Source organism: Numida meleagris, chromosome 2 (genome assembly GCF_002078875.1).
Source record: "Numida meleagris isolate 19003 breed g44 Domestic line chromosome 2, NumMel1.0, whole genome shotgun sequence".
Taxonomy (NCBI): domain Eukaryota; kingdom Metazoa; phylum Chordata; class Aves; order Galliformes; family Numididae; genus Numida; species Numida meleagris.
The window spans coordinates 77,887,315-77,908,940 of NC_034410.1; the positions used below are offsets into that span (position 1 = coordinate 77,887,315).

The window sequence follows — 21,626 nt, forward strand, 5'->3', positions numbered from 1 at the left end:
GGATTTCTCTTCGTGGTGGCCTTATGTACTTAGTAATAGACTTGCAGCTTGGCTTGTAATAATTTCCATTATGCTGGAATGGTTATTTTATATTTCAAGCTAAAAATCATCAAGCTCTTAGATTTAGCTTCCTTTTTCTTGTTGCAATTTTCTTTTCTATATACACACTCCTGATAAAAATTCTCCTTCCCACACTGCAAAACAAAGGACAGATCTGATCCAGACAGACATGATCTAGAGTTATCTTGGTAAAACGTGGAGTGAGCACAGCTTCCAAAGACTCACCTTTAAAGGGCCTTTTCACGATACTGTTTTACTACCCTTCAAGCATGCAGCACTATTACTGTAAGCAATTATGCAACTCCTGCACTACAGAATTAAAGCAAACAAGCAGCTTTTCATTTTCAAAAGTTTCCAGGATTAACCTCTCAATTAATCTATGCAAGTCTCACTGGGAATGAGGTGAAGAATTTAGAATTTCGATGTATTTTGATGAGGTCTTACACAAATCACTTCTTTCAAACTTTTGCATTGTGTTAACATTTCAAGTGCAAATTGGCAGATCTGAAGAAGCAAAAGATCAATAATAAAAAAATCATTTTAGTTAGGAAGGTTTATTAATTTACTTCTCAATCAATGTCTGTGAATGGAGACTACACATTTCCAGATATTACTGATTTCAGAACACAGCACATACTTACCTGTTTTAACCTATCGGTCGTAAAATTTGCAGAGGTATTTTGTGAAGTGCAGGACAACCAACCCTATTCTTGGTCTGACTTCCGCCTCCATTAAAACACTCCATAAACCTAATAGAGATGAAGTTACATCAAAAAAACAGTTACCCTTTCTTGTAATATCACAAACAAATTCAGATTAGGAAGAAGTCTGTATAGGCTGTCTGAACCTCCTGGTCCAGCAGGGCTAACTTTAGATTAGGTTGCTTGGAGCCTTATCCAGGCCTTATCCTTGTCCATGGAGCATTTCCATTCAGCACTTTACCGCTCATGATTTCTAACATTCACAACCACACAAGCTTGCATTCCTTGGCAGCTCTTTAACAGGGGATTGGGACAAAACGGTAAGTCAAATTGTTCAACTACTGAAAAAAGAACTAATCAGTAAGGCTGTTGCATGGACTTGCTCTTCATCAGAAGTTGCATTTTTATTTTTTGTAAACCAAACAGGTCTGCTGGGCTTCCCCTGCACTCCCTCCTAAGTTCCCACAGGAATATCAGAACAAATCATGCATTTGCTTTTGGAAACTGCAACACTGTTCAACCACGAAACTGCACAGGCACATATGAACAACAGATCAGCCTTATACTTTGTTCATCAGTCTCCAAAGAAATTTCCCAAGAGAACAAAGTTGTTTGGATGATCTCTCATATGATTATGTGAAAGGGTACCCATCTTTTATCACATGTCAAGACTTGCTTGTCCAGGAGTTTCACCTACTCATCTTGGCACCAAAATTAGCTAGATACATTCAACAGTACTACTGAAGGAGTGAAGGTAGTTCATCAGAAGATTCAGCTTTTCCTCCCTGGAAAGAAGCAGGAAGAAAGGAATCATATTAAAGATTTTCTCAAAATGACGTTCCCAAGTGGATGATTGCAGAAGTTTTTACTGATAGGAAATGGTTATTCTAACAGCAGTTACGGGCTTTCAGTTTCAACACAGCTGTCAGCTTCACATAGGAAGTCCCATCACATGCGCTTGTTTTAGGTTTAAAAATGTCAAGTGAAGCATTTGTTTGGAATGTGATTTTTAGTGAGGCAGCAAACCAATTTACTGTTCAACTCTCATCAGCTACTTGAGCAGTAAATGACTTGCTGCACAGTAAAGAATTCACAGCAGGAAAACACGTCACACCAGTGGGTGGGGGAAAGTACATAGAATGAGATTCCCCTTGTGCACATAATCCTAGCATGAGATGTAGTGGGACAAAGGCCATTAACAAGATCGCATCAGAAAATTTTCTAGATCTCAAGCATAAATACATTTATATTCAGAGTCTGAGAATGAATATAAGGTAATCCCTGAAGAAAAAATCTCTCCGACCATGATTTCCACGACCTTGCAAACAAAAAACAAGGTGCACCCAGTATTTAAGGATGCTAAAATGAATACATCTTGTAAGCAAGTTGAAATTACAGGGAGAAATTAAAAAATTGTATGGAAAATTAAGTTATTCTCAGGGGATTCATTATTCAATTTCTTCTTAAGAATATTGTCAGGAACTACCTCTCATTCCTTTGCGCTCTCATTATCAAGGGACCAAAACCACAACCATGGAACCAACAGCCATATTCGTTACCCCCTTTATATATACAAAGAACAGTATGCAGATGGCACCCATCCAACTTCCAAGTTCATTCTGAAGATGTCTGGCACGCATATTGAAATTGTTGTTCAAATTACCTGTCAAACAACAGGACAAGGTCAAATATTACTTCATTCATTACATTCCCCATAAAAATATACATAAGAGTGACTGGTCTCCAAAGTTTATTAAAAATCAAAGAATAGAAAACTTTACATAAAAATATGTCAATTTTAGCTTCCACATAGTTGTCCACACAAAAAATTTAAACATGATTTTTTTTAAACCTGTAGCACATAACCACAGTGATAGCCAGGCCAATTTATTTGGTTCACCATGACTGAAGTGTTACATGATACCACTTTTAAATGAATTTCACTTTAAAATGGACGCTAGAATAAGACACCAACTAAAGCCTTTGAAGGCTCTTCAATGTAGTTATGCTCAATATTGCTAGTGTGTGAAGACTAAGCAGTACAGGCTCCTGTAACAGCCCTTAGATATTATTTATGAATCAGCTCACAATTTTTTTGTTGTTTAAAATTGTGATGAACCTGGAGCATTAAGACAAACTTTTTGCAAACAGATATGCACTACTCTATTTTGGAATGTTGCCCTCTCTCCCCTCAAAGACCTGTTCGACAGATTCAGTAATAACATGAACTACTTCTGCTTCAAAGGCATACAGCATATTAAAAAGCTTCATGCTTGACACCTCATCTTAATACTTGGATATCAGTTTTAAAACCTTCTCTATCTGTATACAGTATAAATGTCCTGTTAACAGGATTCTTCAGCTTTCTCTGCTAATGGATTTATATAACTGATCTGTAGTTTTCTGTATAGTTTAAGAACTCTCACTAAAAAAACAGGAAGTCAGAGGGCATGAGACGTGACCTACTCCCAGGACAACTGTGGTGCTTTAAAAACTCAGGGTTAGGCAGGATGTACATTTTTCAAAAAGTTAAAGACAGTGTTTGTCATGGCAATACACACTTGCATAGTATACCTGTATGCATCTGTAAATTAAGTGCCAGCCACTCATACTGCGTACAACACTGGGCTGTGCTCTCCTGCAATACATTAAAAGATACTTCTCATAATGCTTAGAGCAGCTGAAGTACTTTTTATATATTTGCTCTTAACAGAACTAATGCATACTGCTATACAGATTCCTTAATGGAATCAACATATTTCCTTTCTCCACATTCCTTAAGCCGGGTACCTCCATTTTATAATGTTGTTTGAACCCAAACATTAACAGGTTACATTACTAAAATGCATCAAAGCATGTAGTTCACTGCTTTTTAATTTCACATCGGGACTTGAACCAACCTTCCCCCCCTTCAAAAGTTTTACTTCTGGTACTAAGAACGCTGGATTTGTTGTCTATTAAAAGGAATAAAATTAAAACTCATTGGTCAGAGCAAGAAGACTGACAGAGGCCAGACAATGAGCTAAAAAACATAGGGTCGAAATGCTTTGGAGCTTAATACCTTCTTAAAACCATAAGCCAAATCGCTCTTTCATTGTGAATCGAGAAGCCTCAAATATTACCAAATGTCATGTTTGTAACACTGCTCAGACAACCTGCCAAAACTATGAACCCAACTTAGATAATGCAACCTGGGAAAGGATCTGTAAATTAAAAAACCTCTTCCCCTTAAATATAACTTATGTGACAATATGAAATTAAATTAAAATTCCAAGTTATTGCACAAATTATATCTCCAATATTTACAGAGCAAAAAATTCTGAACTTCGAAACAAACAGGAGCGCAGCAAATTTATTTTCATGAATTCCCAACTTGATTTGCTGCAAAGAAAAAAAAATCGAAGGGGCTGAAGTTTCCTTCACTTCCAAAATAAAAGAAAACAGAACCCACATAGGAACAGATGTAGCCACAGCAAAAAAAGCCACAGCATTTGTAAATGTCCTTGCAGTTCCACTGTCAGAGCTGCTTCGGCACTGTATGAACCATTGTGGGAAGGCAGAAAAACAAACTTCCACATTTAATAAGGCTTCACAGATAAGCACAACTACTTCTTGAAGATGGACTGAACCACCACACAAAGAAACATGCAAAGAAGTCAGCTGCAGATATTTGGCAACACCAATAAAACGATGTGCTGGACGCTGGTCTCCATCCCCTAAGTCGAGTGGCACTCGCTCAGTTTGTCTGAACAGGGAAGGTCATTTTGGCATCTGCCATTATCTGCTCAGACTAATAGGTAAACTGTCTCTGTGTTTTTTTCTTCTCCATATATTACGATTGTACTGGTGGTGTCCTCTGTTACCAACCGGTTGCCTCATGCCTCCACTGTTGACAGGACTGTAGCTGTTGCCTTGGTTATGAGTTCCTTTCATGGAAAACTTCATTCCAGTGTGCTGCTAAAAAACACAAGACATGCACTCAGTTTAGGCATACAAACAACTGAAACAAAGTACGTATTACCACCGGTATTTCCTCAACATACAAGTCATTCCCACAGAACGCTGCTTGAAGCAACTGATCTTTCCATGCTTGTCTGATTTTAGCTGCACAAGTCCAAAGGCACTAACAGCTTGTTTTCTGAAGTAAGTGTCCTGCAAATGAAATGGTGTAGATTTAAAAGCATCCTTGAAAACCTTTGATCTGAGTATTAAATATGCTTACTATGCATCACCATTATAAAAACAGACCTTCCACATTAAACGCTAATTGTAACAGTCACGTCTTTAAAAGATCCTTGGAAAGAGTATGACCAGTGAAATATCCAGTAAGACTTTCAGAAATATCATCATGACGGAATGTAGGGGCATCACTACATGAGCTAATGCAAAGGACAAGCCTGCTCTACCTATAACTTCACTTAACTGTAGGTAAACTAGCCAGACTTCAGAAGGTGCTGAGTCTAATCTGATAAATCTTATTTGCCTGCTACATACCACACATCCAGACCAAGGCAAAGTAACAGTCAGGAGTGTAACATGACACTTGGAGAATCTCTAATAACTTGGAACAGCAGCTGCTGAAAAGGCTAACAGCCAGAGTTCATCTACCACACCATAAGGTACTACAGTTTTCCCTACCACTTAATACCACAGTGAGCTGGGTTAGCATTTCTCTACATAGCAAGATTCTAAAAAGAAAAAAAAAGTTGCAGCTTCAACACAAGCAGCTTTTCTTCTGATGAGTGAAAGAAATAACTATGAGAACAGACTGCCTTTAAAAAAAGCTAATACTTTTTGTCTGCCTTAAGTGAGTTAGCAGAAACACCACAAAGTTAACATAAAGTTAACATAAGGCAACTGCTTAGAATATGAAGTAACTGCAGCTACTTTATTAACCTGTATTTCCAAACAAGTCTGGTGTTGAAAGAAGTATGAGAACACCAAACTATCATTAAAATTATTTAAGGAATAATGCTATAGACAGCTTTTTACTGTTAAATTATAATTAGAAGAGACACTGACCATCTACAAGAAGACCATGTGAAGAAGAGTACTGAAAAATAAAGTTAACTGCACAGTAGTAAAAAAAGAACTATTTTTCATCCATAAAGAATCCCCTGTGGTGACCTAATCAGCCTTCAATACTCAATTTTTAAACTCCTAGGATAGACATGCTAAGCGTCATCAGACTAGTAATGGTAAAATAATCAAGGATGAAGACGAAAAAAGAACAGAAGAGAGAATTCTTCATTTTTAGGAGGCAAAACTCCTCAAAACTTATCTACTGAAATATGCTGTCAAAGCACCTATCAAGAGCTATTTATTAAAATCAACAAAATCAAACTAGAGTAAAAACATTCTATTTTGGTAAGTGGTCCTCCAAACACCATCTTGACACATCCTTGTGAGGCAATGTTCAATACATGCACATATGACTCAATTACATAAGCAGACAGATCTACAAATAGGTATCAACTAATTTGCATAAATAAGGTCAAAATATTCAAAGTGATCAATCATTCAATAGTCAAAACACTGAGAACAGACAGTATTATTCATTAGTTACGCTTGACTGTGTAAAAAGAAAGATGGAGATAACTCTAGTTTTGCTATTGTAAAACCAGAACAAAGTTCTGACCAAAGAACACAGAATCTAATCAAGCCTATCATCTTCAGTTGTAAATTTGGCAACTTAATCCTTAATTTGAATGCGCAATGTGATTTGTAATGGCACAGTGGCCACAATGTAATTTGATGGCACATTAGCAGGCAGTGTTTCACTCAAATCAGGTCAGCCAAACCCCACTGAAAACAGGGTACTTAAGCCTATCTGTATCCTCAAAGAAGTTATACCACTAGTTTGCTCAAGATGTAATCAAATTTTCAAGAAATTGCTACATACTTATCTCACTGCTTGTTTCAGAATCTTTGGTAAAGGAAGTTTGCTTGATGTCTTTTTGAAATTCTCAAGAGACTGTATCAATTATATCTAGTCCACACTGTTCTTGATATTCACACGCTCAGGACTCCCACAGTCTGAGAGATGGCATGTCTGCCCAGACAACAGATGAAGAGAGATCAGATAAGCAAAAAAGAAAGCCCTCTAACTGTAATGTGTCAGACATCTTCAGTTCAGATGTGCTGACTTCTTTAGAACTATTTCCCTTACCAAGGAGTAATAATCTTTTCTACCAACATATGGCTGCTCATACAACAACTGACAGAAGTAATTTTTTTTTTTGGACACAAGTGCTCTGAATTTGATGTTCTGCAAGTAGAAGCTGCTATACGTGTAGGGAAATCTAAGAAACTTGCATCTAAAACAAGATGAGGAAAAAATTGTAACAGATACCGAGTTTAAAAAGTTCTAAGATGTTTTGACAGAAATTCACAAATTTAAGAAAAGGTTCTTCCCAGCTTTTGTCCCAAATGACAAATCTGGTAGAAATTGAAATATCAAGTAATTTGCTGAAGAAAACAAAACTTTCAATCTCAAATAGGCCACCCAAGCAGCTTCCCATTCACAAAACGTGGTCCTCATGGGGGACTTCAACCACGCCAATATCTGTTGGATGGAGAACACAGCAGGGCACCAACAGTCAAAGAGGTTCCTGGAATGTATTGATGATAACTTCCCTTTCCAAGTAGCACAGGAACCCATGAGAAAAGGTGCTGTGCTGGACCTTGTTCTAACCAATGAGGAGGGCTGGTGAGTAATGTAAAGCTCAAGGGAAGCCTTAGCTGCAGGAACCATGAAATGGTGGAGTTCAAGATCCTTACGGCATCAAAGAGGATGTGCAAAAAGCTTGCTACTTTTGACTTTAGGAGAGTAGACTTTGAACTCCTCAGGGAACTGCTTGGCAGGGTGACATAGGAGAAAACCCTGGAGAGAAGAGATGCCCAGGAAAGTTGGCCTGTACTCAAGAAGCATCTCGTCTAAGCCCAGAAACATTGCATCCTGAGGAAGAAAAAAAAAAAGGCAAAGAATGCCAGGAGACCTCTGTGGATCAACGAGGAGCTCCTGGATTTACTTCAGTGCAAAAAGAAAGTCTATGGGGAGTGGAAGCAGAACAGGTTACCAGGGAGGGCTACAAAGAAGTTGTCTGAGCAGCCAGGGATCAGGTTAGGAAAGCTAAAACCCTGACAGAATTAAATCTAGCCAGGGACATAAAGAAGAAATTCTACAGGTATATCAGTGATAAAAGGAAGGCCAGGGAAGACATGGACCTTTTTCAGAAGGAAAATGAAGACCTAGTCACAAGGGACACAGAGAAAGCTGAAGTGATCAGTGACTTCTTTGCCTTAGTCTTCACCAGCAAGGGCTCTAGCCACACCATCCAATCTGCAGAAAGCAAAGGTACAAGTTCAGAGAAGGAAGATCTGCCTGATGTAAATGAAGATCAGGTTCGAGACCACCTAAAAAACCTGAAGGTGCACAAGTCCATGGGACCCAACAAGATCCAGCCACGGGTTCCAAGGGAACTGGCAGATGAAGTTGCCAAGCCACGATCCATCATATTTGAAAGGTCACAGCAGTCTGGTGAAGTTCCCACTGACTGGAAAGGGTGAAACATAACCCTCATTTTCAAGCAGGAAAAAAAAGATCCAGGGAGCTACAGGTCAGTCACTCTCACCTCTGTGCCTGGCAAGATCATGGAACAGGTCTTCCTGAAGGCTCTAAGACACATGAAAAATAAACATGAGGTGAGTGGTGGTAACCAACATGGCTTCACCAAGGGCAAGTCATGCCTGACAAACTTGCTGGCCTTTCATTATAGAGTTACAGTGTTAGCTGATGAAGGAAGAGCAACTGACATCATCTACCTGGACACATGCAAAGCATTTGACATTGTTCTGCATGACATCTTGGTCACCAAATTGGAGAAAAATTGACTTTATGGATGGACCACTCACTGGGTAAGGAATTGGCTGGATGACCACACTCAGAGTTGCGGTCAATGGCTCAGTGTCTAAGTGGAAATCGGTGACGAGTGGCATTCCTCAGGGATTGGTACTGGGACCAGTTATTTAACATCTTTGTAGGCAACAAGGACAGTGGGATCGAGTGCACACTCAGCAAGTTTGCAGACAACACTAAGCTGAGTGGTGCAGCTGACACACTAGAAAGACACATCCAGAGAGACCTGGACTGGCTTGAACATGGCCCATGACAACCTCAAGAAATTCAACAAGGCCAAATGCAAGATCCTGCACCTGAGTCAGGGCAATCTCAAGCACGGATACAGGTTGGACAGAGAACGGCTTGAGAGCAGCTCTGGGAAGAACTTGGGGCTGTTGGTTGATGAAAGATTCAGCATGAGCCAGTGTGTGCTTGCAGCCCAGAAGGCCAACCGTATCCTGGGATGCATCAAGAGAAACATGACCAGTAGGTCAAGGGAGGTGATTCTGCCCCTCTACTCTGCTCTCATGAGACCCCACATGGAGTACTGCACCCAGTTCTGGAGCCCCCAACACAAGAAGGACATGGAGCTGTTGGAGCAGGTCCAAAGAAGGGCCACGAAGATGATCAGAGGACTGGAGCACCTCCCCTATGAGGACAGGCTGAGAGGGCTGGGGCTTTTCAGCCTAGAAAAGAGAAGGCTCCGGGGGGACGTTTTAGCAATGTTCCAGTACCTGAATGGGGCCTATGGGAAAGCTGGAGAGGCCCTCTTTGTAAGGGCATGTAGTGACAGGACAAGGGGAAACAGTTTTGAACTGGAAGAGGGTAGATTTAGACTAGATAGAAGGAAGAAATTATTTATTGTGAGGGTGGTGAGTCACTGGAACAGGTTGCCCAGCGAGGTTGTGGATGCCCCCCCTCTCTGGAATCATTCAAGGCCAGGCCGGATGGGGCTTTGAGCAACCCGGCCTAGAGGGAAGCGTCCCTGCCTATAGAAGAGAGGTTGGAACTAGATGACCTGAAAGGTCCCTTCCAACCCAAACCATTCTACGATTCTAAGATAAATACAAGCAATTTTACTATATGGAACTGCTGACAGTCAAAGACAGTTGGTATTCAAACAATTTAAGCCAAAAACAAATCACTTAAACATCAAAAATAACAAAAACTACATAAGTAACAGAGCTATAGCCTGAACAGTTCCTGAACCTCTGACTGTTAGTTTCTCTAAAATAGGGAGAAAAAAGGAGAGCTATGAAAATGAAATATTGTCATCGTTTTGTGATTTTCGGTTATTGGTATTCCACATCATAACATCATGTAGTGGATGTACCTGGTTCTCAGAAGAGATGGACTACTACATTCCCCAGGGGACTTTGCTCCTCTGTTACCATTTCCGGTCAGAGGGAAAGATAAAAACTTGCAGATCACAAGACCTTGCTCTCTTTCCGCCCGTCTCTCGTCCTGGCAGCACCTCGCTCCCCAGCCGTCTTATCGTCGGTAGTAGAGTAAGGCCTACCCTGATTTTTGGACATTCTCTCTCATTGTATTGGATTTATCAGCTTAAATTGTAATTATATTGTATTACAGTGTGTTGTTTTGCATTCCAATATCTTATTTAGTAAATTAGTTTGTTTCTGCTCAGATTGTTGCTGCCGTTTTTGCTTTCAGGCCCATCTCCTTACCCTTTTTCCCTTTTCCCTTTCCCAGGGCATGGGTCCGTGGGTCCCCTGTCCCATTCGTCACGGAACCGGGCTGAACGCCCGTAAACCGTTGACAAATATCAATACTGTTAAGTTGAACAGAAATCAGCTTATACATACAGCACTTGATATGTAAATAAGGAGCCACTAAGCTAAAGCCAGTATAGGATACCTATTATTACATTATTAACACTAAAGGATTAATGGTCATGACTAAACCCATTCCACAGTTGATAGGAATTGTAATCATTGAAGCTTAAATATTTCAGACCTATTACATGTAAAGTATTAGTGTAGTATTTTGCAGAATTTTATTGTACCATTAGCATTTTAGGTATCTCCGTCAATACCTTAACAAAAATCTTTCCAAGTTCTTTTCTATTTTTCAGCCTATTTCCAAATTCTTTATTTCAGGCCCATAGCAAAAACTACCACCCCTGTTTTGATGACTGATGCTCACTTCCCCACCTCCTGAGCATAGCATCTGGAAATACACTAAAATGCATCCTGTGAGCAGGTAACATTTAACTTGTTCTTTACAAAAAAAAAAAATCACTGTTTCACAGATCAACAGCCTAACCAATATTTTGATCATTAAAACACTATCAATAAACCAAGTATCAGGCAGTGGTTCATTAGCCTCATTTTTAAGCTAACATACAACATACTTATATCAGCTACCTGATCATACTCTTAATGTATGAAGATTTAGATGTGGTTTACATTTAAGATGAACTGTAGCGAAAGTTCTTACTCAAGCTGTTTAAATCTGGGAAAATAAGGCCTAAAGCACTACAAATATCAAGAGATACTTCTCCCTTTTGAGCCCTTTGTTTGGACCTACTAGCTGAAGTCAGATACTTTTTACTTGATAGCATTGTGACAAGTTCGTATTTATACATTTACAAGTCAAATCTCATTTCTTGTCCAATTAAAGAAAACGGCATTTATGCAACCAGTTCAGAGCAACAGAAAAAGATCTGGTATGGAGTCTAGAAAGAGCAGAAACGGAAGTTCCAGCATTTCTTATCTGCTAACACTAGAGAATCAGAAGACTCAGAGTCACAAGGGAACACCTTCCACAATTGTTCTGGGTAAGAGCAAACTCTGAAGTGTTTTAGCCAGTGAAGCATAAAAGTTTAGATTATGTCATTTTAGCACTAGCATTAAAGTTTTATTTCCTACTTGTCTTCCACCCTTCAAAACTGAGTACTGAATGCTGCTATGAAATTCTTAATGACCGTATTAGCAATCAGATACCATTCATTTAAAATGTCCTCAGTGGAGCTTTACTTGGACAGAATAGACACACTGGAAGCTAGTCCAGTAGATGGACTAATGCTCACTATCTTTAAATCCTTTTAAATCAAATAAGCACTCTTAAGATGAAAAAATGCAACATTAAAAAAAATCAGAACTGAACAACATATAGTTTTTTCTGTCTTCATTAGTGACTTCTCAGGTGGCTATCAATCCAAGAAATCGAACAGAACTTACCCCATTTGAAAGTGACAACAAGAAAACTGTGTCTTTCTCCTGATGGGAAGTCGTAAACTACTTTTTCTCCCTTCCATTCACCTGGACATGCGCACCAATATTGTTTTTCTACTCACTCCAATGGAGAGCACTGGTTCATAAGCTGTTCCATTATCCCAAGAGAAATTTCAAACTGTTTTGTCAACAAAGTAGAATGATTACCAAGGAAAAGCACTAATAATACTGAAAAAAACACAGGTCTTTATAAGGAACTTAATTAGTCCCTGAACTACCTGGAATATCTCCAATTAATTATGCAGCATATAAATAGAACTGTTAATCACTCCAATGCTTTTTCAAACAAGAAAGCATTAGGAAGATCCAATGACAGTTTGTCTAGAAGGCTGCTACTGGTTCAAAGTTCTTGCACTGGTACTTCCTGCTTCCACGGCCAGTACCAGAGACCTAAGTAAAGCTTCCTGTGAATAATGTAAAGTTTTCAAAGACAAGCTGAATTGAGGGAAGAAAAAGTTGCCAAGGAAGAGGGTTAAGACAAATTCCACTGTAGACAATGGAATCCCTTTCAAACGCTTTTTGGATAGGAAAGAATATTTGCTGTTAAAGAGGCCTGCTCATATTCAAGCCTATCAGGATAGAAACCCTTTCAGCTAATAAGATCTTCCTGTTAAAACTTGTAACTGAAGACCATGCTAGTCTGAGTCAAGTTATCAACCTAATCCAGTTCATTCATTCTCCAGAACATCGCAAATGAAAAACATGCATTCACAGCATTCTGAGTAGAGCGATTTCAATTCCCACTTGGACTTGGTTGGTCGCAGTCCTTATCTAAAAGAACATGTCTACTTCACAATGCAAAATTTCACTAAATTCACCACAGAAAAACAATTGTCCCATTACTGTAGGTAGCAGGAAACTATTCTGATTTAACATGATCTAAAGGGCACATCCTTGTAATTCAAAAGCCAGAGAAAAATTACCAGTTTTAAGCACCTATGTATTGTACAAAGTATTAAAGAAAGGCCAGGTAACACAAAGCCAAGAAATGCTGCAAAACACTTCTTCCAAGATTCAAAATTCCAGCTAAGGTCCAAAATTCATTCAACACATTGCCTCTTTACAACTTAGTCAACTCCAAACCCTAACTTGTTTTGTACCAATAGCTGCAACTTGATTCTCTTTTCACAGAAGTCCAATGAAGTTAAGCTACAGGACACCTCTTCATAGAAAAGAGTTGCTAAGGGAAAGAACAAAGACTAAGTTTATACTTCACAAGGAGTTCAACATAAGGCTAGAGAATAATCATAATTAGAATAATCATTCAGGAGATTAAAACAAAGACCACACTTGGAGATACAAGTGGGGGCTTGGTATATGATTGAGGACTGCAGAGGAAATAGCTGGGGAAAACACATGAACAATTTTCAAAGACTCTTAAGCAGTCTACAAGGAAATAGTGGAATACCAGCAGTACGTAGAGCAACAGTAATCTAGTCTAAACCTAAAAGGAGGGGGGTGTTGAAAAACATTTCTGTTAAGTGCTTAAAATAAATATTTGTGTAGCAACTAGGAAGAATTTTTGTACTGAGCTATGCCATAACTCAAGACTGGTACTACTGAACATGAAAAAACTGTTCAGACAGACAGAACTACTTTTACATCTAAAAGTTCCAACCAAGTGCTGATATTTTTTTCATTCTATAATAAGTGGCAGGTGCCATCGCTAGGGAAACTCACAAGTTGAATGAAAAGTATACCCTTATATGCCAGGCTTAAAATGTTTTGATCAGCACCAAAAATTTCATCTAGGAGTCAGCAAATGGTGGTCCATTCCAGCAGTTGATGCCGGGCCGATGCTATTTAACATCTTAATTAGTGATTTGGATGACAGGACAGTAACACTCAAACTGAAAGGAGCAGCTGACAAACATGACAGTTGTGTTGTCTTACAGAGATACCTTGTCAGGCTGGAGAAATGAGTTGACAGTTACCTCATAAACTTCAAATTTAACTCTGGCTATAGGAAGGAGTAATCTCATGCACTGATACGCACGAGGCATTGACCAGGTGGAAAACAGCTTGGTATAACACAGAGATTGCCAATAGACAAGCTGAGCTTGAGTTAGCAACACACCTTCATATCAAGAAAGGTCAACAACATCCCAGGCTGCATTGGGAAGAGTATCACTACAAGGCGGAGAGACATGATCCTTCCCCTCTACTCAGCACTAGTGAGGTCACATCTGGAGTGCTGTGTAAAGGTCTGGGCTCCCCAGTACAAGAGACGTAGACATACTGAAGTGAGTCCAATGCAAGTCTGTGAGAATAAGACACTGAAACATTTCTCATACATGAAAAAGATGTCAGAGCTGCATTGTTTACCCCTGAAGAGAGAACACTGAGGGGGAGGGATCTTACTGATGGATCTAAGTACCTAAGCAGATGGAGGAAGACTGTTCTCAGTAAAAGAATGCTTAGTAAAAGAACAAGGAGCAAAGGACATAAGCTGAAATATGAGAAGTATTTTAAGACTAAATTTAAGACTAAACTTTTTAAATAGAAGTGAGATCAAACACTGGAATAGTGTTTGCCTGACCAGTCTAGTGACCTTCTATGATGGTGTAAACTGCATCAATGGACAAGGTGAGAGCCACTGATGTCATCTATCTGAATTTCAGTAAGGCTTTTTTAAACACAGTCAATGCCCCCATAACATCCTTCTCGGAACCGAAAAGAAATGGATTTGACAGGTGGACTGGTGAGTGTATGAGAAACTAGTTAAGAGATCATACCCAGAGTGGTGGTCAACAGCTGGATCAAGATCAGTGACAACTGGTGTCCTTCAGGAGTCAGTACTGGGACTGATGCTCTTCAACATCTTCATCAATAGCGTGATCAAGTGCAGCTTCAGCAAGTTTGTAGATGATGCCATGCTGTTTGTTGCAGTCAACACACCTGAAGGACAGGATGCCATCCAGAGAGACAGATAGGCTCAAGCAGTGGGCCCAGGAGAACCTCATGAGGTTCAACAAACCAAGTGCAAGGTCTTGCACCTGGGTAATGGCAACCCACACTATCAGTACAAGCTGAAGGATGAAAGGACTGAGTACAGCTCTGTTGAAAAGGTGGATGGCAAGCTAGACATGAACAAGTAACATGCCCTCGTAGCCCAGAAAGCTAACTGTATCCTGGGCTGCATCAAAAGAAGCAAAGCCAGCAGCACAAGAGAGGTGATCCTGACCCTCTACTCTGTGCTGGTGTGACCTCATCTAGACAACTGCATTCAGATATGGAGTCCTCAGTACAGAAGAGACATGGATTTGCTGGAGCACATCCAGAGAAGGGCCATAAAAATGATCCAAGTGATGAAACACTTCCCCTCCGAGGACAGGCTGAGAGAGATGAGGCTGTTCAGCGTAGTAAAAAGGCTCTGGGGAACCTGATAACAGTTTTTCAGTATCTAAAGGAGAACTTAAAGAAAGAAGAGGACGCACTCTTTAGTGGAGTCTGCTATGATAGGACATAGGGAAATGGTTTCAAACAGAAAGAGGTGAATAAGTGAAAGGATTCCGCACATCAGAGGGGAGATTTATATTGGAGAGAAGGAGATTTTTTTTTTTTAAACCAAAGGCTGTGAAGCACAGGAACATGTTGGTTGCCCAGAGAGGTGGTGGATGCCCCATCCCTGGAGAGACATTCAAGGTCAGGCTGGACAGGACTCCGGGCAACATGACCTAGCTGTAAGATGCCTCTGACCATTGCAGGGAAGTCGGACTAGATTACCCTTAAAGGTCCCTTTCAACTCAAATAATTCTATGATTCTAACACATTGCCCAAAGTGGAGGTTGGGGGGGAGGGGAATTCTCATGCTCAGAGCTATTCAAAAAACCTGAGCAAGCTGCCCTTTGATCAGAAGAAATGACTAAATGACTTCAAAGTCCCTTCTAACCAAATACTCAGACCATTCAAACACTTCACAAATCTCAAAGCAGAAACTGAAGCAAACATCTTGTGTCATAATCCCTCCCTGGAAGTTTTTGGAGGGGGCCGGACTAGACGATCTCCAGAGGTACCTTACAACCCCCTGCGATTCTGTGTGTTCAAGACCAGGTTGGATGGGGCTTTGGGCAATCTGGTCTAGTGGAATGTGCACCCAACATGGCAGAGGAGTTTGAAGTAGATAGTCTTAAAGGTCCCTTTCAATTTCAGCCATTCTATGCCCAAAACGTCACAGAAGTTCTGAATCAGGTAAAAAAATAAAGTCATGAAATTAAAAGTATCCTGGTCCTACAATTCCAAGAAACAATAGGAGAACTGAGAGAACATTGAAAACATTGCAGAAATCTGACCAAAACGGATGTCAAAGAAATTTACAGTTGTTTCCTTATCATAGGTAACCTACCACCCATAACTTGCACTAAAACTCATCAGGCAGCTGTTTTGACTAATAGTTTCCATAAGCAAGATTGAGGGAACATTTTTCTATAGACCGATGCACCAAGGCTGTAAGAAAAAGCTAAGGCTCTTTTTTCTCTTTGTACATTAACGGATGTGTTAGCTAAAATACTGCAGGCTAGTTAGGTAACATACCATCTCTCTGTACATTTAATATTTGGGTATATTCCTTGGAAATATGTCTACTTTTTTTTTAATCTTTCTTTAAAATTATTACAGAAAGTTACAAGTGGGGACAAGTTTGTTCTAGCAATTCAGAAATCAAGGCCACAAAACACACCCAGACAAGGCGGTAGTATTTCTTCACATTCAAACACTAGCTTAGCAGATATATCACTTGTGCAAAGTTTCTACTTTAAGAAAAGGAAATTAAACAGCCTAGAAATCTTCAAAGGTCCCACTAGTTTGAGTACTGAAATTCTCAAATATAGGTTAGAGCGAGATTTCTGACACTTGCCTATCAGGTTATTCCTAGGGGTTATTGTGCTATGGAAGAGTTCCACATATTTCAAACATTTCCCACCCATTCTTCTTCTTGAGCTTCTGACATGTCAGTTAAGTACCTTAATGGTCACATGAAATTCAGCGCATACTACATCAAGTATATCTCTAGAGTTCTTTAGACTGACAGCACAGCGCAAAATATCTATAATTGCGATTTGATCACTTTCTCATAAAAAGGTAGCTCCATTCAGTTGGCTCATACCTGATTACTGGCGGCCATTATCAAGGTTCTCGTAGGCGCAGATTGGGGTTTACCACTTGGCATAGGCAATGCTGGTGGTAAACTGGCCATAAGTTGAGTCGGTGCTTGCAGACTGAACTGGTAAACATTAGGAGCTGTGCAAGGTGGTGTATCAGAATCCTTTTGGCAGAGAAAAAGGGGAAAAGAAAAGCAACTTTACAGAAAATACAGCACATACAGACTATGAATGTGAAAATGCATCCAAATATAAACTCATGTGAACACTGTAAAGATTCCTTCAGTGGTAAGAAAATAAAATATAAGCTAGTACTATGTTTATTTTACACATCTAGCAGTTTAGACTGAGTTTAACTGAACCTGCGTCAAAAGACAATGTCAACAGGTCTATGGAGATAACAAATCAGTTCCAGTCAGCTCAATCTGAAGCCAGATAAAGCTCTCTTCTACCAAATTAGAATTAAAGGGTAGAAACTACAGCTGGAGAAAAACAGTGCAAGAACAGTAACACTGAAATGAAGACTATAATTTCAGTTGTCATGATAGAATCCATCTTCAGAACAGTGTTATGGATTGTACTTCACTGTATGGAAAAGTTACTCGAATTGTTAAGTCTTCTCCTATTCAACCCACCAAAGTTAGAGCTCCACCTACCAAGAAACAAGGAGATGGCCTGTCAGACAAGACTAACACATAAGCACTAGTTATCCACTTCACTATTACTTAGGAGCTCTTTTCTCATCACTTTATACTGAAAGTATGCACAGTCCTTCAGGGGAAAGCAAGATGGATGTAAGACTACAGAAATACTGTAATGGAGCTCATTACTAAACTTCTTATTCTTCCTCCTTCCAGCTTGACCAACAGCAATTGCATATGCATCATAAGCAGAGTTAACACTGCACATCGAGAGCACTCAAAAGCACTCAAGCAAAGAGGCAAACACAGATCCAGAAGTTTACAAATACTGTTGAAATTTCAGATTCATGTCTGGAAGACAAGAGCTCTGGCCCTCGCCAGTACAAGGGCTACAGAGATTACGCTGTAAAAAGAGGGATGTAAATAGAGGAATAAGACCTTTCTATTGCTTGTAGCTAATTTTATAGGGATGAAGCTACAATGACTGCAGTAAGTGCCTAGTTAAGTTCTCGATCTCTTTATTGCTACTTTGAATGCCTGTCACAGCCCTTCACAAAAATACCAGAAGAGATACTTTTGGAAGCAGACACAACTTTATTCTACTGACAACTTTCCATTTTAAAACCTATTCTTTAAATCAGTTTCAACTTCTTGAGTAAGAACACAGCATTCAAAAGGGAGATTTCCACTAAACACACCTTTGATTAGGTAGGAGCGTTCAGTTTACCTCACTGTAGGTAAGGAAAAAGCATGGAGGAGAAACAACAAGCATTACTGAGGAAGCCAGATCAAACTGCAACTTTTGCTTGAATAACAGGATCCCTAGTCCAGGCAGAAACAGTGAGACAACAAATGTACCAAAGATGAAAAGCTGAAGTGATCTTACATGCAAATGTCTTTTCCTGACATCAGGAGATAATAAATTTGTTGCTGTTATTGCGCAGCATGCAGCTCCCATTATAAGGTCCTGGGACTTCTTCAGCAAGAGGATAATTACTTGCCAGAAGCCTCTCACTAACTAGGTCTGGCTACAAGAGTTTATTTCAATTCCATTAATAACTCAAGGCTTAGATACAAGGTAAGATGCAAGGTAAATTTTATAAGTATATCCATCCTTCAGCACAGCAGTTCATCTTCCAGTAAGATCATGTGATTCAATTATACTCAGAAGTATCCTTACCACAAAACTAACTGCATGGAAAAAGTAGTGTTTTCTGCTTTGTTTCACAATATAGCCAGTCAATTCAAACTTTTCAACTGAAAACAGCTACTATTTTAGGAATTCAACTTTCAATATTTCTTTTAAATATGCATAGGCCAAACAAGTTTTAGAATCAGTCAGTTTTTAAAATTGTTACTCTGAGGTAACTATCTATCCTAGAACTCAATATTAAGAAATCAAAATCTCTAACAAAGAAATGAAAGTTCCTTGGTAGCATAACATATATGCAGGTTGTCCCCTACACACATATAAGAATGAACTAGAGATCTTCCCAGGTATTTATATAGACTGGGGGAAGAACTCCTTGAGAGCAACCCTGTGGAGAAGGACTTGGGGGTCCTGGCGGACGAGAAGCTGGACATGAGCCAGCAGTGTGCGCTGGCAGCCCAGAAGGCCAACTATGTTCTGGGCAGCATTAAAAGAGGAGTGGCCAGCAGGGAGAGGGAGGTGATTGTCCCCCTCTACCAAGCCCTTGTGAAGCGCCACCTGGAGTACAGCATCCAGGCCTGGGCACCCCAGTACAAGAAAGACACAGAACTCTTGGAACAGGTTCAGAGGAGGGCCACCAAGATGATCAGAGGGCTGGAGCACCTCTCCTATGAAGAAAGGTCAAGGGAACTGGGCTTGTTTAGCTTGGAGAAGAGAAGGCTCCGGCGAGACCTCATTGTGGCCTTCCAATACTTGAAGGGAGCATAAGAACAGGAGGGGGAACAACTGTTTACATGTGTAGATAGTGATAGGACAAGGGGGAATTATTTTTAACTAAGATGGGAAAGATTTAGGTTAGATGTTAGGAGGAAGTTTTTCCACACAGACATAGTGGAACAGGTTGCCCAGAGAGGTTGTGGATGTCCCATCCCTGGAGGCATTCACGGCAAGGCTGGATGTGGCTCTGGGCAGCCTGGTTTAGTGGTTGGTTACCCTGCCTATGGCAGGGGAATTGAAACTAGATGACCTTTGAGGTTCTTTTCAACCGAGGCCATTCTATGATTCTATGATCTTGGCAAAGGCGTTCTTACTGGTTCCATTCTCCAACCTTCTTCCACCAGTTCAATTTCATCATTTTCCTACAACATTCAGGATTTGGAAGCTGTGAGAACAAAGACTTCCATAAAAACTGTGTTCTCTGAAAGCAAAAAACTGAGCACTGGTGTCTACAGTTGGAACTTTATATTTTCACATGCTCCTCTCAATGTGCTTTTATAACAGCACAAGCAAAGTGATATAATATGTAGCAGCTGCCATTCCTACTCCTTTCTCCTCTTCCATTATTACTCTCTCCATTGTACTTGTATTAGCATTTGCCATCATGAGCCAATTCAGAGGTGAACCACAGAAAGAGCTACCTATTTTTTTTTCTTTTACCTTCTGAATCAACCCACCAAAAGGTTAGCTGAGTTTCAGTGAAGAAAAGCCCAAGGAGCTACTGAGCAGAGTCATCCCTAGAAAGAACAACTAACTAGTGGATTGACTGAGTAGCAGTACAAAACCACACTCCTTCAAGCAAAAAGTAACACTAGAAAAATTCAGACATTTCAAAGAAGTTCAGTCAAAGCACTGAAGAACCTCAATGCATAATCTTGTGTGAATGGCTTTAGCCCAGCACACTCAACTCTTGTTGAAAATCCACATATTTCTAAGATGATTTAACAGACTTCACATCCTCATCCCATTTCTTTCACACCATCTTGTACCATTTCCCTTTTTGGTAGGTGGAGCCATAACTTTAATAAACTATGCTCTAATACAGTAGAATGAGATCAACATCTGTCTGTGGCAGGTCACAGGATAGTGAATTTGCATCAGTAAAGTTGCACCCTTCCCATCTGCCAATCTATAAACAATACAAAACAACCTCAAATAAGATGCAACTGATTTTTCTGCCTTTAAACTGCATTACAAAAGCAAAATATGTTTGTCACACTAACAGGAGAAGGAAAAAAAGTGTAAGAACAGATACATAACAGAAGCAAACTGAAAAATACACATCCTCCAAAACTAATAGTAGTCTTACAGAAATAACTGAAGTTAATCTAATTAGGATCTCCCAAGATTAAAAATACAAGCAAAGTACCCCTTTAACCTCACCACATCATCTTCTCCAGTGCCTGCAAACTTACTCCTTGTTTTATCAGTATTAAACAGAAGATGTTCCCCAAAGTGTGCCATGTCAAATTCCCTTTATTACTCCTACCACTTTCATTTCAAAGGCTTTCAATTGGCCTGAATTGTTAAGAGTACAATAATATTTCAAATAATGCAGGTAAGTATTTTTCAAATTAAGCATTAAATTATAGCACTTATTAATGCAAGCTGAGCATATAAATGTTTACTTTAGGTTTTCTTCCATCCTAAAATGGCTTTGGCACCTCTTTTTCAGATGAGGTAATATTAATATTAAGGCAAGAATATAATTAGTCTGTGGTATCAAAAAGTAGCCTGAGTTTAACTCATGAAGTTGTGTGCTTCCTTCTCCTTACCTCACTGACATCGCAGCAGTAACATCAAGTTTTATTTGTTGATTCACATAATCCCTCTGCAACTTTTTTTGCTGAGAACAATTTACTAAATGACCGGTTTTTCCAAACTGTGCCTCCTGCTGCACTGCACAAGTTTACTCTTACATCAAGTGGATACGCCAACTATTTGCCAGCTATGTTCTGGGCTGCATTAAAAGAGGAGTGGCCAGCAGGGAGAGGGAGGTGACTGACCCCTCTACTCAGCTCTTGTGAGGCCCCATCTGGAGTAC

General features: G+C 39.7%; 1 protein-coding gene across 23 annotated transcripts in view; it reads right to left on the minus strand.

Moving 5' to 3' along the window:
• Positions 1–21,626, minus strand: part of PAPD7 (poly(A) RNA polymerase D7, non-canonical) — a 76,256-nt gene that overhangs the window by 16,470 nt on the left and 38,160 nt on the right. For 2 of the 23 annotated variants that reach the window (XR_002435091.1, XR_002435090.1), the window contains exons 11-15: positions 17,020–17,178; positions 4,629–4,718; positions 3,336–3,399; positions 2,248–2,424; positions 702–1,546 (exon numbers count right to left, since the gene is read on the minus strand). Coding sequence is in view for 11 of the 23 variants with exons in the window: in XM_021386762.1 (XP_021242437.1) it covers positions 2,273–2,424; positions 3,336–3,399; positions 4,629–4,718; positions 17,020–17,178 (465 nt within the window). In the remaining 12 variants the exon portion in view is untranslated. Of the gene's footprint in view, positions 1–701; positions 1,547–2,205; positions 2,425–2,494; positions 4,719–4,804; positions 4,914–17,019; positions 17,179–21,626 lie in introns of those variants that run through there. The other 21 variants (XR_002435092.1, XR_002435094.1, XR_002435096.1 and 18 more) reach the window with 21 other exon arrangements.